The sequence below is a fragment of the Primulina eburnea genome, chromosome 13, assembly GCF_022965805.1.
Source record: "Primulina eburnea isolate SZY01 chromosome 13, ASM2296580v1, whole genome shotgun sequence".
Classification (NCBI taxonomy): domain Eukaryota; kingdom Viridiplantae; phylum Streptophyta; class Magnoliopsida; order Lamiales; family Gesneriaceae; genus Primulina; species Primulina eburnea.
Window position 1 is genome coordinate 34,473,878 of NC_133113.1, and position 15,149 is coordinate 34,489,026.

At 33.7% G+C, this 15,149-nt stretch overlaps 3 protein-coding genes across 5 annotated transcripts; 2 read left to right on the plus strand and 1 right to left on the minus strand.

Moving 5' to 3' along the window:
* Window positions 1-3,814: 3,814 nt before the first annotated feature.
* Window positions 3,815-7,317, plus strand: LOC140808980 (annexin D5-like). 3 transcript variants are annotated; one of them, XM_073166403.1, is made up of 7 exons: window positions 3,815-3,968; window positions 4,279-4,424; window positions 4,624-4,674; window positions 4,756-4,845; window positions 5,994-6,209; window positions 6,280-6,369; window positions 6,887-7,317. In XM_073166403.1, the coding sequence occupies exons 1-7, from the start codon at window positions 3,893-3,895 to the stop codon at window positions 7,094-7,096; spliced, it is 879 nt and encodes a 292-aa protein (XP_073022504.1). In that variant the 5' UTR covers window positions 3,815-3,892; the 3' UTR covers window positions 7,097-7,317. The 3 variants fall into 3 exon arrangements, with proteins under 3 accessions (XP_073022504.1, XP_073022502.1, XP_073022505.1); XM_073166401.1 differs by having other exon boundaries at window positions 4,624-4,845; XM_073166404.1 differs by lacking the exon at window positions 4,756-4,845 and having other exon boundaries at window positions 4,624-4,728.
* Window positions 7,318-8,521: 1,204 nt separating this feature from the next.
* On the plus strand, window positions 8,522-11,682 carry LOC140808977 (mediator of RNA polymerase II transcription subunit 27-like). The gene is made up of 7 exons (XM_073166397.1): window positions 8,522-8,880; window positions 9,557-9,722; window positions 9,926-10,376; window positions 10,856-10,915; window positions 11,012-11,080; window positions 11,161-11,204; window positions 11,297-11,682. The coding sequence occupies exons 1-7, from the start codon at window positions 8,631-8,633 to the stop codon at window positions 11,475-11,477; spliced, it is 1,221 nt and encodes a 406-aa protein (XP_073022498.1). The 5' UTR covers window positions 8,522-8,630; the 3' UTR covers window positions 11,478-11,682.
* A 72-nt stretch (window positions 11,683-11,754) lies between these two features.
* LOC140808983 (probable ascorbate-specific transmembrane electron transporter 1) lies at window positions 11,755-13,133 on the minus strand. Its single transcript, XM_073166409.1, has 4 exons — window positions 12,931-13,133; window positions 12,775-12,823; window positions 12,495-12,694; window positions 11,755-12,050 (listed from the first exon to the last, which is right to left on the minus strand). The coding sequence occupies exons 1-4, from the start codon at window positions 13,093-13,095 to the stop codon at window positions 11,799-11,801; spliced, it is 666 nt and encodes a 221-aa protein (XP_073022510.1). The 5' UTR covers window positions 13,096-13,133; the 3' UTR covers window positions 11,755-11,798.
* Between the last annotated feature and the right edge of the window lie 2,016 nt (window positions 13,134-15,149).

Consider the following 15,149-nt stretch of genomic DNA (forward strand, 5'->3'; position numbering starts at 1 on the left):
TTAGAAAACTCAATTTTTCACGACATATATTTCATAATAGCTCAGTTAATTCGAACTGTTATCTGTGCGAAATATTAGTCACAAAATAAAGCTCACGGAAACATAAACAACAATCAGCTCAGTCTGATCAGTTATGATATTTTGGTCATATATCTCAACTCGGTTATTCAAATGGAACGATTCAATATGAGTTACGAAGCAAGAAAAATTATCTACAAAACATATTTATAGATCAAAGTCTAAATCGGATAGCAAAAAACTGATAAACCATGATGAAGTTGCAGGTTCTATATTGAATGAAGAACAAATTTCATATTACAAATAATATGAAATTTCAAACATGTATCTCTCATACGAACTTAGAATTGAGTGATTTTTAATTCCATTGAAAGCTAAGATAAATTATTACAACTTTTATTTTTATACCCTTGTCCAAACATCGATGAATCGGGAGTTAAAAAAAAAAAGTAAAGACCAACTCACTTGGAACATATCAGATCAAACGAACATCTCAATCTAATCAGATCAGTTCAATCATATATATCAGCTCAGCTGATCTCAGATAAGCTCAGTTGAACAGATCAACTCAGTTTCAGAAAATAGCCAAAAATACGAATTTGATCGTTACAATATCAGAATTCATACACAGCTTTTCCAAATTGTCATATTATTGTATTTACATTTATATTGTTATTAGAGGTCATAAATACAAAATATTGAATATCAAATGCAAGTTTTTGAAGGTGATTCAAAGTATAAGCATCATATATGAAGAAACTAGCTATAATGAGAGCAAGCTCAATGTGTGATGATGTATTTGAGATATACATACAACTTAATTGCTTAAATCCTCACACGAAAAATAAATGAGCTTGATAATTTAGATTATTGATAATATTTACACAAAGAATTAAAGATTGTTTTTGTAGTCTTGACATTAGAGCAATTAAATATTACGAAGATTGTGAGCTTTCAGCCTACAATCAAGATTGTGTTAGAAGTTTGGATCATACAAATGATAAGTTTTAAGTCGTAATGAGATTGTACAAGATGTTATATACATCAAAGTCTTCTAGTGAATCTTTTATAGGTAGAAAGAGTTGTGACATATGTGCTGTTGATATCCGAACATTCATAAACAAATTCGTGTCTATTTATTTAACACATTTATTTACTATTGATATTTGGATACATTGTTGAAGCATTTTATGTGTTTTTAAAATACCAAAATATTGCATATCAAATTGATTGATAAAACAATTCAACCAAAAATGTTTTTGCTCATTCAACATGCATATCTTTTAAAAACTTTTCAAAATATTTAATGATTTTTACTATGGATTACTTTAAATGTCTTCTGCTTGGTCTGAATACCAGAATTGATTTAATTTTTTGGTATTCAATATTTAAAGAACCAAGCTGTTGTTGGTGAATGCTTTTCCCCCAATCGATCCTATCAGAGACCGTCTCAAGGGTAAATTTTGTGATATTGTCTCCAATCCGACCCAACTCCTGAAAATTAATATTTTTTTGTACATTTTTTATGCAAAAATTATTATTTTTCTTGATAATTATGGACCCGTTTCAAAGATAAAATTGAATTGTTTAAAAAAAAAATACCACACCAAATATTAAGATACTTGTTGAGTGCAATAATTGTCCCTGCTTGGTAGAGTGATCGAACCGTGGTGCTTGTGCTGCAGTGCGGTTTAAGAGATTTGAATTGCACCATTACCACTAGCTATAGCTTTTGGTAAAGCGGTAAGCACTCGGTCCTACAATTGATATCAGAGCCAAGGTCACGGGTTCGATTCTCATTGATTGCAAGGAGTGCAATTATTGGGAGGGAGATTGTTGAGTGCAATAATTGTCCCTGCTTGGTAGAGTGATTGAACCGTGGTGCTTGTGCTGTTGTGCGGTTTTAAAAGATTTGAGTTGCACAATTACCACTAGCTATAGCTTTTGGAAAGCGGTAAGCACTCGGTCCTACAATACTTTTGAATTAAAAAAAACAATTGATATATTTTTATTTATTATTTAAGATAGTTTTAAAAATGCTGAAAATTTTGGAGACAGATGAAGATATACATAAATTACTATATATATATATCATAATAAACACGTGAAAAAAACTACATAGAATGCAAATAGATACACGTAAACCACATATATATATATATATCATAATAAACACGTGAAAAAAAACTACATAGAATGCAAATAGATACACGTAAACCATATATATATATATATATATATATATATATATATATATATATATATATATAAACACGTGAAAAAAAACTACATAGAATGCAAATAGATACACGTAAACCATATATATATATATATATATATATCATGCGTAGAAATGTGTAATAAACACGTGAAAAAAACTACATAGAATACAAATAGATACACGTTAAAATGCGTAATAAACACGTGAAAAAAACTACATAGAATGCAAATAGATACACGTAAACCATATATATATATAAATATATATATATTAATCTATTAATGTAAAATAAAAGTTTTCAGAAAATTCATATTATTCAAAATACTCGTGAGTCGTGAGTCTAAGTCTAACCAATATTTGCCTAGATGAGATGCAATGCATTAAATTGCAGCGTGTACACGTGTCATCTTATTTAGTATCTTTACATTGTGTTTTGCAACTAAGATTTGAGAAGATTTGGAATAGGATTTGGAAATTTAAATATTTGAAATTACATTTGGTGTTTGGTTTAAAATTTAAAAATGATATTTACAAATCAATGTCTTGTTTGGAGAAAAAAAGATTCGAATTTGGAATTTTAAAATTTTACTAAACTATCCATAAAAATCATATAAACATAAATAACCCAAAGAGGTTTAAAAATTAATAATTTTTCTTTATTATTTGTATTTATAAATTCAAAAATTAATTATTATTTATTAATCATAGTGCACATCAAACAACTTCAAACTTTAACATAAAATTAATTATTAAACGTAAAAAGATGCTTTGATAATTACTATAATTTTTATGAGTGAGTATCATGTGAGACTGTCTCACGGGTCTTACTCTGTTAGACGGGTCAACCATATCCATATTTACAATAAAAAGTAATACTTTTAGCATAAAAGGTAATACTTTTTCATGGATTACCCAAATGAGAGATCCGTCTCACAAATACGAACCGTGAGACTGTCTCACACAAGTTTTTATCAATTTTTATTATATTAATCAATAAATAACACAAGAAACTTATAAAATTCAAAAGAAATCTATCAACTTCTAAAAAAAAATCTAACCATATATAAACTTTTGATGGAGAATGATTTGTTGATGAAAATGATATATTAGATAAAAAAATAATTGTATGTTTTAAAATCCAAATCTCATCAAATCTTATCAAATTTGATGAAATTTGGATATATTTATTTAAATCTCATAAAATTTCATCAAATCTTGAACAAATCTCAATTTTTTTTTTGAATCATCTTACCCCATTAAAAGTAATAATTTGAAATCCAAATCCCATAAATCCCCCAAATCCTGATCGACACATACTGTTAAGGTGTGTTTGGTTGAGTGGATTAACTAAGGATAGATTAATAGTCCAATATTTATCGTTAAAATTTTAAGTTGTTTTAATAATCATTTTGATCCGATTTAAAATCCAATTTTATGAATAATTATTTGATTAATAAAATTGGATCTTAAACCGAATCAAAATGATTATTAAAACAACTTAAAATTTTAACAATAAATATTAAATTATTAATATATATTTATTTAATCCACTCAACCAAACACACCCGTAACGCATACAGTTCAATCATTGATTCCTAACGTGTCTTCGTCACTCGTCGGTGATTCTGGGAAGAGGCCGGCGGGGGATCGAAGATGGCGACTCTGAGCGTCGCTCCGATGTTAACTTCGCCTCGTGATGATGCTATGCAATTGTACCGAGCTTTCAAGGGTAAATTCTCTATTTTTTATTTAATTTGTTCCCTTGTTTATACAGTTCACCAGGTATTATTGGGAAAAAACTTCTGATGTTTTTACAGTTCACCAGTTCGTCATGTTTTTCGCCGATTTCTGTTGTTTTTCGCTATATAAAACTAGGGAACAAGTATATTTCATGATTTAGGTCTCCACGTAAATTCCATAATATGAAGCTCGGGATTGACACGGAGTTTAAATTTACAGACAAATGTTTTGTTTATATCTTTCTTTTTCCAAAGTATCCAAGAATCCAGCATTTTCTAACTATTGATTGCGCCATCTAGGTTTTGGATGTGATACTACTGCAGTAGTTAAAATCCTTGCGCATAGAGATGCAACACAACGAGCACTTATTGAACAAGAGTACAAGGCTATCTATTCTGAAGAACTAAATAAACGTCTGGCATCAGAGCTTAGTGGTGATGTCAAGGTACCAAGGAAATTTGGCATCACATTTGAATTTTTTCCGCGTGCTTCCTCAGAGGAATGCTTTCTTTTTTTAGCTTTATAATGTAGAAATTTAGTAGTAATAGCTTCTACTACCAATCTACAACTATTTCTAGATGATTCTACTAAGAAATACTATTTACAGGCCACAGCTTTTAGTTTCTAATTTTGTATGATTTTAGAGCGCTCTCTTACTGTGGATGCCTGATCCTGCTGGAAGGGATGCTATCATTGTAAGGCAATCTTTGGCTGCTGATAATGTCATCAATCTAAAAGCTGCTACCGAAGTAATATGTTCTCGAACCCCATCACAGTTACAATTCCTTAAACAAGTTTACCGTGCACGATTTCATGCTTATGTTGAACATGATTTTGAATGTCACGCATCTGGTGATCACAAGAAGGTGCTCTCTCTCTCTCTCTCTCTCTCTCTCTCTCTCTCTCTCTCTCTCTCTCTCTCTCTCTCTCTCACACACACACACACACACACACACACACAAATGTGTCCACTCTCACCGAAAGTCCTGAATAATTATTTGAACATACTGACGTAGCTTAGGAGAAATTCAAACGAGACCTGAGGGTAGAATTTCTGGGTAAAAGTTGTTTATCCCACTTTGTTTATGATGAGGACCTGAATTGTTCACCTATTTGAATATCGTTTTGAATTTGAGTTTCCAATTAATTTTTTTATATTTATGTATATTTGAAATCCAAACTACTATTTTTTAGATTATACTAGAATCTCTATATTAGTTTATAAGCCAGCTCTGATGCTCTGCTCTTCACAACGTGGAATTCTGTGAGGAAAGTGGATGCTTGATAGTTAGGATTGAGTATTATCCAATCCCCGGCGCACCTCTAATGTGCTTCTTCCATGGATTTCGCACATTCAGAACTGCTAATTCAAGGTAAGGCATCGGGAATAAGGTTCAATTGGAATGATCATGTGTGAGGATTGGAAGATAAACGTTGTTGTCTAGTAATGATGTATGAATTTTAGGGATTAAAGATTATCGATGTGTCGGAAAATCTTTTTTTTCCCTTATTTTTCTCTTATATTCCGAGGTTCTATGTGCATATCTTACGCAACAACTGGACTTGCCTCGACTAAGTTATGTAAGGATCACATAAATCAACAATCTGTATGGACCTTACAATTGAATTGGGTCTGCTTGCGAGTTAACTACATATTTAAAGGCAGTTAGTTTTAGATTGATTTTGTGTAGATTCTGATGATTCCAAGAACGTAGTAGTCACAGAACAGATAATGGCCATAATAGTCTTCCAATACATCAGTCTAAAGCACGGTTTCTATTTCAACCACAGCATATGGGTCCAGGATAATTTTTTGGTTTATAAATCAGGCACAAATTTGATTTATGACTTATAGTCTGGTCTTTGTGTTATAAGTATGCATATAGAACAAGTTATCAAAAACTACTTTTTGAAGAACAGATTTTCTGTGCCAGTGAAATTTCTAGATCATTCTCAAGACAAGGATTATGCTCATAATTCCACTTAATCATTTTTGTTTGATTCCATTTGGCAGTTGATGCTTGCCTACATGAATGCTATAAGATATGAAGGTACCGAAGTAGACTGGGCGATGGCAGAACAGGATGCTATGTCTCTTTACAAAGCTGGGGAAAAAAGGGTGGGGACTGATGAGAACACTTTCATCCGTATTTTTTGTGAGAGAAGCCGAGCACATTTGGCTGCAGTCTCTACTGCTTATAACAGATTGTATGGAAGGTCGCTGGAAAAGGTGAAACCTATCGTTTCAGCTCTGTACTTAAATTTTACTGTCTGTTGCCAAACTGGAAATCTTCTTGCAGGTTGTGAAAAGTGAAACCTCGGGGAACTTTGAGTTTGCACTCCTGACTGTTTTACGGTGCGCCGAGAATCCTGGGAAATACTTTGCAAAGGTAAAAAATTTATATTTTGTCGAGACATTGTCCATCAAGGAAAGGGTAAAGAGTTAAGTTTTTTATTTCACCTTTTTTTCCCATGTGTGCCCCCTACATGGATCATTCTTTTGGTTGCCATATGTTTCCAACTATTTTATTATAAGAAAAAAATGATATACTGTAGTGTCCGTAGGGTAATTTCCATTCTGAAAACTCATTGGGCAATCCTTTTTATAAAATACTTTATGCATCTAGGCTTGTATTGACATTTGTGCAACCCCTGATATAAGAGAGTAGAGATTATCCTGGATCTTGTCTTGGGATATGATTTATCTATCAGAAAATTAATTTCCTTGGACCAGAAAAAGGTTTTGCTTTTATATGTTACAATATTTTATCACTAGGAAATGAGGAAATTTTTGCCACACATTATAGTTATGTTAATTCGCACTAAAAAATGTAAGTTCTTTAAACTTTGAATAACAATGACTGCCTAGCTAAATCATTTCACTTTGCGTCCTAATGAAATCTTAAGGTGCTGCATAAGGCAATGAAAGGCATGGGGACCGATGAGTCTACACTTACTAGAGTTATAGTGACAAGGGCAGAGATCGACATGCAGTATATAAAAGCAGAATACCATAAGAAATATGGAAAGTCATTAAACGACGCTGTTCAGTCGGAAACAACACGACATTACAGGGAGTTTCTTCTTGAACTTCTCGGCCCCACTCACCACCCCTAGACATGTTGATTGCTTCCGTGTGATTTGTGGATATATATCTATGTTCTGTAAATACTGATATTCTCAATGTGTATGAACGTGGGATTGTGTATTTGGAATGGCTAGGTGTCCCCTTATTAGTTTCAAAGTGTTTATCGAGCTTTCTGAAGCAGTGCGTGCAGAATTGTTGAATAAAATCAACTGCTGAAGTTGGAAATTGTAAAAAATTATCTTTCTTTTTACGACCTTGTAAGTTGTAGGCGTCGGAACTCGGAGCAACTTTGTCTTATTTCACTAGGAAATATGCAGTATCCTCTTTACTATTGATTGCACTATCCTACGTGCTTTTGCAATAGAATATGATTCATCCACTTTCGAGATACCTAATGAAGGATTCTATGGAACAGCCCGATGACTTGGATGAAATTCTCGACTTCAATTCACATGATTGTTGAACCTTAGGCAATTGTTCTGACAAGTGATCATTTCGCTTCGAATTATTATCAGTATAGTAGGTAAGCTATTTCATTTGATTATAATTTCGTGTCATGATTATTTTTCTGTTTAAAAAATTATTTCAAAATTTCAACAGAAAACGTAATTATTAAGAGTTTTAATAACTTGGATGGACCTATTGATAACACTATACAGCACATCAATGTTCATAAATTATATAAGTGTTTAGCCCAAATAGATGGGCCATTACCCAACTTGTAGTTATTTAGCCAAAGTCTTGGGAGTCCAGGAGATACAGCCTAAGCAGAGAAAAAGCCCAAGTAAAAATACAGTGGCCCAATGAAGAAACGTGATAGCAGTTCGTTGCCACGGCCCGACGTGGAAGAACGTGGAGTGACGGGGGAAGGGAAAACTATCGTACAGAGTGGAACAAAAGTGGGTGAAGACGATCAGAAAAAAACTCTCAACAACTACACACAAAAAATCTACAGTAAAAGCTCTGCAGAATTCTATCATCAATTGCACGCTCATTTTTCATTTTCCAGTATTTTAGTTTCTTCATATTTCGCATATTCCTCCAACTTTCTTGTGGTAATGTCGTTCAAATTCATAGCAACGTAATTAAATTTGATGTTAATGGATTCCTTCTATAATTTTGTCATATTCCTTATTTCGTGTTTACTTTTTTGAGCCATTTCGAAGAAGTTAGAACTTACGGCCGAATCGAGACCCGCAACGCTTGGTAAACGAAGTCAGATTATTTCACATATTTGGCACGAACACGTGCCTGGCACGCCCCGCAAATTTTCGTGACAAACAATAAGTATCGGATTATTTCAGAGTAATCATTAAAATGGAGAATTAAAGTAGAAATCAAGGGTTTGGCTTCAGCTTAAACTCTATTTTCTATAAATTTTAACATTATATCTGAATTTTTTTAAAACTATAATAAAAAGGCCGAGCCCATAGGCTTTTTTGAGACGGGTCGGATCATTTTAATTTTTAGAAGGTAAAAAGGCCCAAACCAAATGAATTTCCTCTCTTTTTTTTAAAATCAACCCACGGAATAATCACCGACAAACGGAAGACGAGGAAAAAAATGCAGCAGGCTGCCACACCACCACCGGAGGCGGGGGATGCGCCGCCGAAGCAGGTGGCGCAAGCTTTGGAACGACTGGGTGAGGCGGGGCGGCTGATAGCTGATGTAAGGATAGGAGCGGATCGACTTCTGGAAGCTCTATTTTTCGTGGCGTCGGAGCCTCACCATCAGCAGTCTTCTAGGTGTTTGAATTTATTTGTTAAAGAAGAATCCTTAATGCGTCAGCACCTCCAAAACCTTCGCTCCATAGGTAGGTGACGCATAAATTTGTTCTCATCAATTAAACTTTTCTTGAAATCGGTGGTAAATTTGACAGATCGGTCAAAATTGTGTTTCCTTATCGAGTTAGTTAGTTTTTTCATTCTTAGGGTTTGAATATCATTGACTATGAACTCGGTTTAGGGGTGTGTTGAAAATTCTTGTTTAAATTAGGTGAAAATTGAATTTTTTTGGGTGTTTAATATATGAGAATACTTTGAAAATGTGTTTTGGTTTGAGGTCTGTTTTCCATCTTCTAAACCCAGTTTCTAGATATCTAGATTTTTGGTTGAGTTTATATTCAAGTTTGTTTTCATGAGAATGGATTATGTGACTGAAGCGTGGGATCTGGGTCTGCTGTGCAAAAACAGTTTTTCGAGTGGTACTGATTTGGATGTAAAAGAAGCCTTTAGAGTTATTATACAATTATTTGCTAAAACCGTTGCAGGCATTCGAGAATGCTCTTAACATTTTTAGGCTATAGATTTTAATTTTCAGATATATTCGACTGTGACGTCACTAATCCAATTTGATGCAGTATAAAACTATTGGAAAAAATTTCATCATGTCTTCTATCTGTTGATTTTCATGTGTCAAGGAAAGTTGATTAAACCTGTAGGAGTCTGAGTTATTCTTTATAAGTCTTAACTTGTTGTCATCTTTGTTAGGAAGGCAGCTGGAGGAATCTGGTGTTCTGAATGATTCTCTTCGTTCACGAAGTAATTCTTGGGGTCTCCACATGCCTTTGGTTTGCCCAGATGGTGCTGTTGTTGCTTATGCGTGGAAACGTCAACTTGCTGGTCAGGCTGGTGCTTCTGCCGTTGATCGAACCAGGTAATATTCTTGTTGTTTGCTAATCTGTTTCCTGAGTTTAATGTTCTAGAGTGCTGTGTTGTATAATCTGTTAAGTTCCAAACAATTTTGTCAGTTCATTCATTCTTTGGAGACCTGAATTTTTGTGTGGGCTTTCGTATGTGCATGTATAAAGTTTTCAAATTGTCAAGTTGTTGCACATTACTGTAGCTTCAATTGTGCAGATTGGCTCTTAAAGCCTTTAAAGATCAAAAAAGGCGTTTTTTCCCTCACCTTGCTGATGATTCTGCTGTGGAATCGGCTGCAAAGAAACTTTGCAGTCCCCTACCTCTGAATCCTCAAGAACAGCTTGGCGATCAGAGATCGGTATCTGATATCTTGTCTCATTTAGAGAAAGAGATTCCCGATTTTAGAACATTTACTTATCGGAGGTTGGACTGGTTAAAGCGGGCATCTGCATTGCCCTCTGCTGTGAATGAAAGTTCTATTGAATTGTCAAAAGGTCATGGCTTCCCTTGTACAACCCAGTTAAGACAAGAATCGGCAAGTATTCACTCAACAGATGAAGCTGCTGTAATCGAGCTATTTCTGCCTTCCGTTTTTAGAGCAGTAATATCTCTGCATACAGCTGGTTCCATCGATGCGGATGCGGTAGCTTTCTTTTCTCCTGACGAGGTGATTTCATCTAGATATTACTTGGTTGTGCTGTATGTTTTATTTCTTTAAATTTTTGTCGATATCACTGAATGCTGTTTTCCACCTCTGGAATGAGTTGTCAAGTAATGTCATAATAGCTTTACTTTTTTGTTAACACTGGAGGCCCTTTTCATGCTTGCAAACACGGGAAGATTAAAGTTTTTGTGACTTGGGTTTTTGAGGAGTGTGCAAGTATATTACTCAAGAGGAACATGTTTAAGCCAAAAAAAAACCATATCCCTTGAGAAATACGACATTTTGTATGCTTGTATGCACTACTGTGTTTTTCTTATTTTTGCTTGTGCTCATTCTGTATTTCTTTGGCAATTAATTTCAAAATAAATCGGCCTTGTAAGGTTTGGAGCGACTTTGAACTTACTCTACTTGTTAATTTTTCCCATATATAAATATTGTTTTAAAATATTGCTGAGATTTTACTGTTTATAATTTGTTTTAAGGGTGGCAGCCACTTACACGGACATGGCTTTTCATTGCATCATGTGTTTAGACATGTCTCGGTAAGAGCCCTAGTGTTATTTTTCCCATTCACTATTTGTGGAGGCCCGAAAGTTTGTTCTGAAAAATTTATATCCTTCAACGAGCTCTCTCTGCAGGAACATGCTTCTATGGCTCTGCAATACTTCATTTGTGTCAATCCCGAATCAGCCTTACATTATTTGCTGGTATTTCATATTTGCCAAAAATTCATGACAATCCTACCATAACTTCAGATTATTGTTAACTTCTGATTATATCATTGCAGCACTGGATCTGCAGTTATCGAACTTTGTTTACCAAAGTTTGCGGGTGAAATTTTGATTTATCCATGAGTTACATTACTTCTACTACGTGCATTGCTACTGTTTCTAAACTGAACCATCGAAGTTTTAACTGTGCAGCAAGTGTGGCAAGCTACTATTAATGGACAAACAATCAGGTTTGATTTTACCTCCTGTGAGGCGCCCTTTCCGTAGCTTTTCTGCCAGCAAAATTTCAGCGAAAAACAGCTCGATGGAGAGCTGTAGTGGCCTGGATCTCATGCTGGCTTTTCATATAAGCTGCTTTTCAGATAAAGCATAGATGCTTCTTTTTCTCTTTTATTAGAATTGTAATATATCTTTTAGTTCAGATTATTTGAAGCCTTGAAATATACGTCCAATGTTGGACTTTGCCAGTAGATTATATCAAACACCGTTGAGGCTACGAAAACACTTGTCCTGATCACGGGGAAATCTGATTGTATACTACAAGTTGACATGTTATTTTCATTCCAAGACTCATTTTATGACCGCTGCAAAAATGCAGAGGTGGTTTTAAAATTTTAAATTCAAATGATCGTTAATGGTTGAATTTTGAATATATTTAACCCAAATTTATAAATGCATGCGTGGAAGTATGTCGCTAATAGTAGAGAACACTTGCAACAACAGACGCTGCAAACACGAAGACTAAGAGCGCAGTGAAGTTAACTACAAGTGCTTCTTGATTTTGTTGTAAACCCGAGAAGAAGAATTTCTCGACCAGTCCAGTTTCTGCGCTTAAAATGACCATGAAGAAGATGATAATGCCTGATACTGTGTGCCATGGTGCAAGCCTTTTCCTTACTGATTCTTGTACTCGTGGATAAACGAACGAGACGAAAGAGAATAGCCACTGAAACACACAAACTAGTATATGAAACACATTTGTCACATGGGAATACTATATATAGAGCTAGAAAAATAAAATAAATGAAGTTTGATCTTTCTGATGTGCTACTTTTCTATCTATTATGTGAGTCAAATTTTATCCTTAGTTAGGTTTTGGATCGAATTAGACTCAAGTCTCAGTCTTAATATTTTTTTATAATAATTATAATGAAATTTTTACTTATTTATTTATTTCTGTGTCTACCTTTAAGAGAGAATCAATTATTTTCCAAATATTTTTGTCTATCAATAGAAATTAAAATGGAAGTTCGAGAGGTTAATTGAATCGTACATGGTTATTATAATAAAATTAAAGGGGGAGAGTTGAATAGAACAAGAAGAATAAGATCGAGATTCGAAATTATTTAGGCAGAATTTTTAACTGTTGTAAAGTAAAATCCATACATACCTGCAAAGCATAAAGGCAGATAGTGGACATGCCTAACCAAGAATGGAAGGAATACATGTGGGCAATTCCCTTGTGACTGTGAAACTTGAAGACTGCATAAATCCCCACGATTCCGGCCCCGAGTGCCACCAAATGCACCACCAAATGAATCAGTTTCGGCCATTTCCGAATAGCCGGCACGGTCTTGTATGCCAAGATTGCTGTAAACAAATATATATATATTTCAACAATAAAAAGAAGTTTTCGAAAATATATAACCTCATGTTTTTATTTGTTTTACCTTCACCAGAGAGTAAGACAAAACCAATAACCATCAGCAGTGGATGCAACTGCAACATGCAATATATATCCAATCGATAAGTTATTTGCATTCCAAACGTCGTCCAGACATTTAAGAAAAGGTGAGAAACGAATGCATAAATAAATAAAAGTTTACATTAAAAATCTTGGCTTCCACATCTGATTTAAAAGCAACGCCTTCCCTGAAATGAAGCAGCCAAACAAGGAGTAGAGTGATCAATGCTATTGCCACAACATGTGTGAAAAGAGTCACCGGAAGCGCCGACGACGCATTGTAGCTTAAGCTTCTTTCGAGAGCCATTCTCGTAAAAGGGAATATGATTTGCTACGACGTTGAGAACATATATATATAAGTTTTACAACACCTTGATGTTCTTGTTTTGGAACACGTTAAAACTTAAAAACATAATGTGTGCAATAGGAAAATAAGGTTTAAAAAGTTTCACTGGCATTAAACCAAAGAAAAAGTACATTCAGATTCCAAAAACGACACTAAAAGTGTCATTAGAAAGCTCAGTGTGGCATGGTCCTCTAAAACCTGGCCTGTCTGATATAGGAAAATCCCAAGGATTCAAGATTCCCTAGGTGGTCATTTGAGGTCTCATTGTGTTGCTTGTGGGACACTGGTATTTCCAATTGCAGCAATTAGTTTATTTTGTTAATTCCGTGCAAGATTGTGATGAGAAGCCACATATAAACTAAATATGGAATTTTTTAAAAAAAATATATGGACAAAAGATGTCACAAATTGCACCACCGTTCACATGCTTGTAAGGCACCATTTGACGTCAAAGAAAATATTGGTTGATATATATATTTGTTTAATCTAAGCTTTACGAAATATTATAGTTATATTATTCATATATGTTGATTTATCATCCATAATCGTATATAAATTTATCTCAAACACCAAATAGTCTCTAAGCTTCTTGAATAAGTGCATTTGTAGACTCAATATAAAGTTTTTGACATTACAAGCTCATCTTTCTTCTATCTTTCCTTACGTTTCTATCTTATAATTATTTTAAACATGTCTATCTTTGCTCTCAGCAGTAGCTTCATTTATATTTTCCATTAACTACATTAGTAAAATAATTTTTTTTAATCGTCGAAATGAATATTGATATGTTATTTTTCATTTTATCCTACACTTTAAGATTTTAATTTTTTAATTTAAAATATCTTGAGAAAGGTTGCAAAATTTGTTTTGTGGATGTCCAAGGGCTGATGAATCTACGCGATGAGATGTGAGCTTCATAGGACCATGGAATTCCTCGCCCTCCAAGGGGCATAGACTTCGTACGATGAGGATCTCGCATGCAGATGTTTTTGCCCGGTGTTTTAAAAAGTATGTTTAAGTTTGAAACTCAACAAAAACACTCGGTTTCGGAGAAAAATAAAAAAAAAAACAGTTAAACTGTAGTTTGATCGAATTAAAACATTTAATTATCACATCTATTTTTTTAACATTTTTTTTATTTTGAATGTATGTTTTTTTATTTTAAAATAATAAATTAAGTTTATAATTTATATGTTTATTTTTTAATTTTAATTATGATTAAGCATATCTAATAATGATTTGACAATATTTAGCATTTTTTAATGTGATCTAGTTGCAAAAACAAATAAAGATTGCAATTTTAGATTTTTATGTTTTTATAAATATGAGAATTAATGGATCAGACTTAAATTTATCATATTTATGTATTATTTTATCTATTTATTAGTTTGAAATAATTATAATTACACTAAAAATAAAAAAAACGTTTTTTTCAAGCTTACTTGAAGCTCGACATCCATACTTAAGGAAGTTCACGTTTTTTAAAACCTTGGTTTTTGCTTGACAAAAAGAAGGCGGGTCTCGTGCTTTGAAGTGTCAATCTTTATTGTTTATTATTATTTAATTTTTAAGGTTGATCCAACGATCAGATTATTAAAAAAAATGGCCCAGATGATGTGGTTGTTGCAGATCAATGGTTATGATCAATTTCAATCTTTAAACATTAAGAGTTATTTTTCAAATATTTAAAAATCTAATTTTTTGATCAGCCGAAACCAATGGGCAGTTGGCAAACCAGCTGCACCTCTGGAAAAAACCACAAGCACCAAATCTAAAATGTAATGTAGATGCAACACTACAGAATGACAGGAGAATGACAGGACTGGGAATGGTGCTACGAGACTGCACGGGATCCTTCATAAGAGCCAGAACAAATGCCCTCCCAGGACTAGTGGGAATCAAAGAAGCTGAAGCAATGGCTTTTAAGGAGGCTCTTAGCTGGGTAGAGAACATGGACCTACATGAGGTAATATTTGAATCAGACTCAAAAAATGTAATCGACGCAATTAATTCCC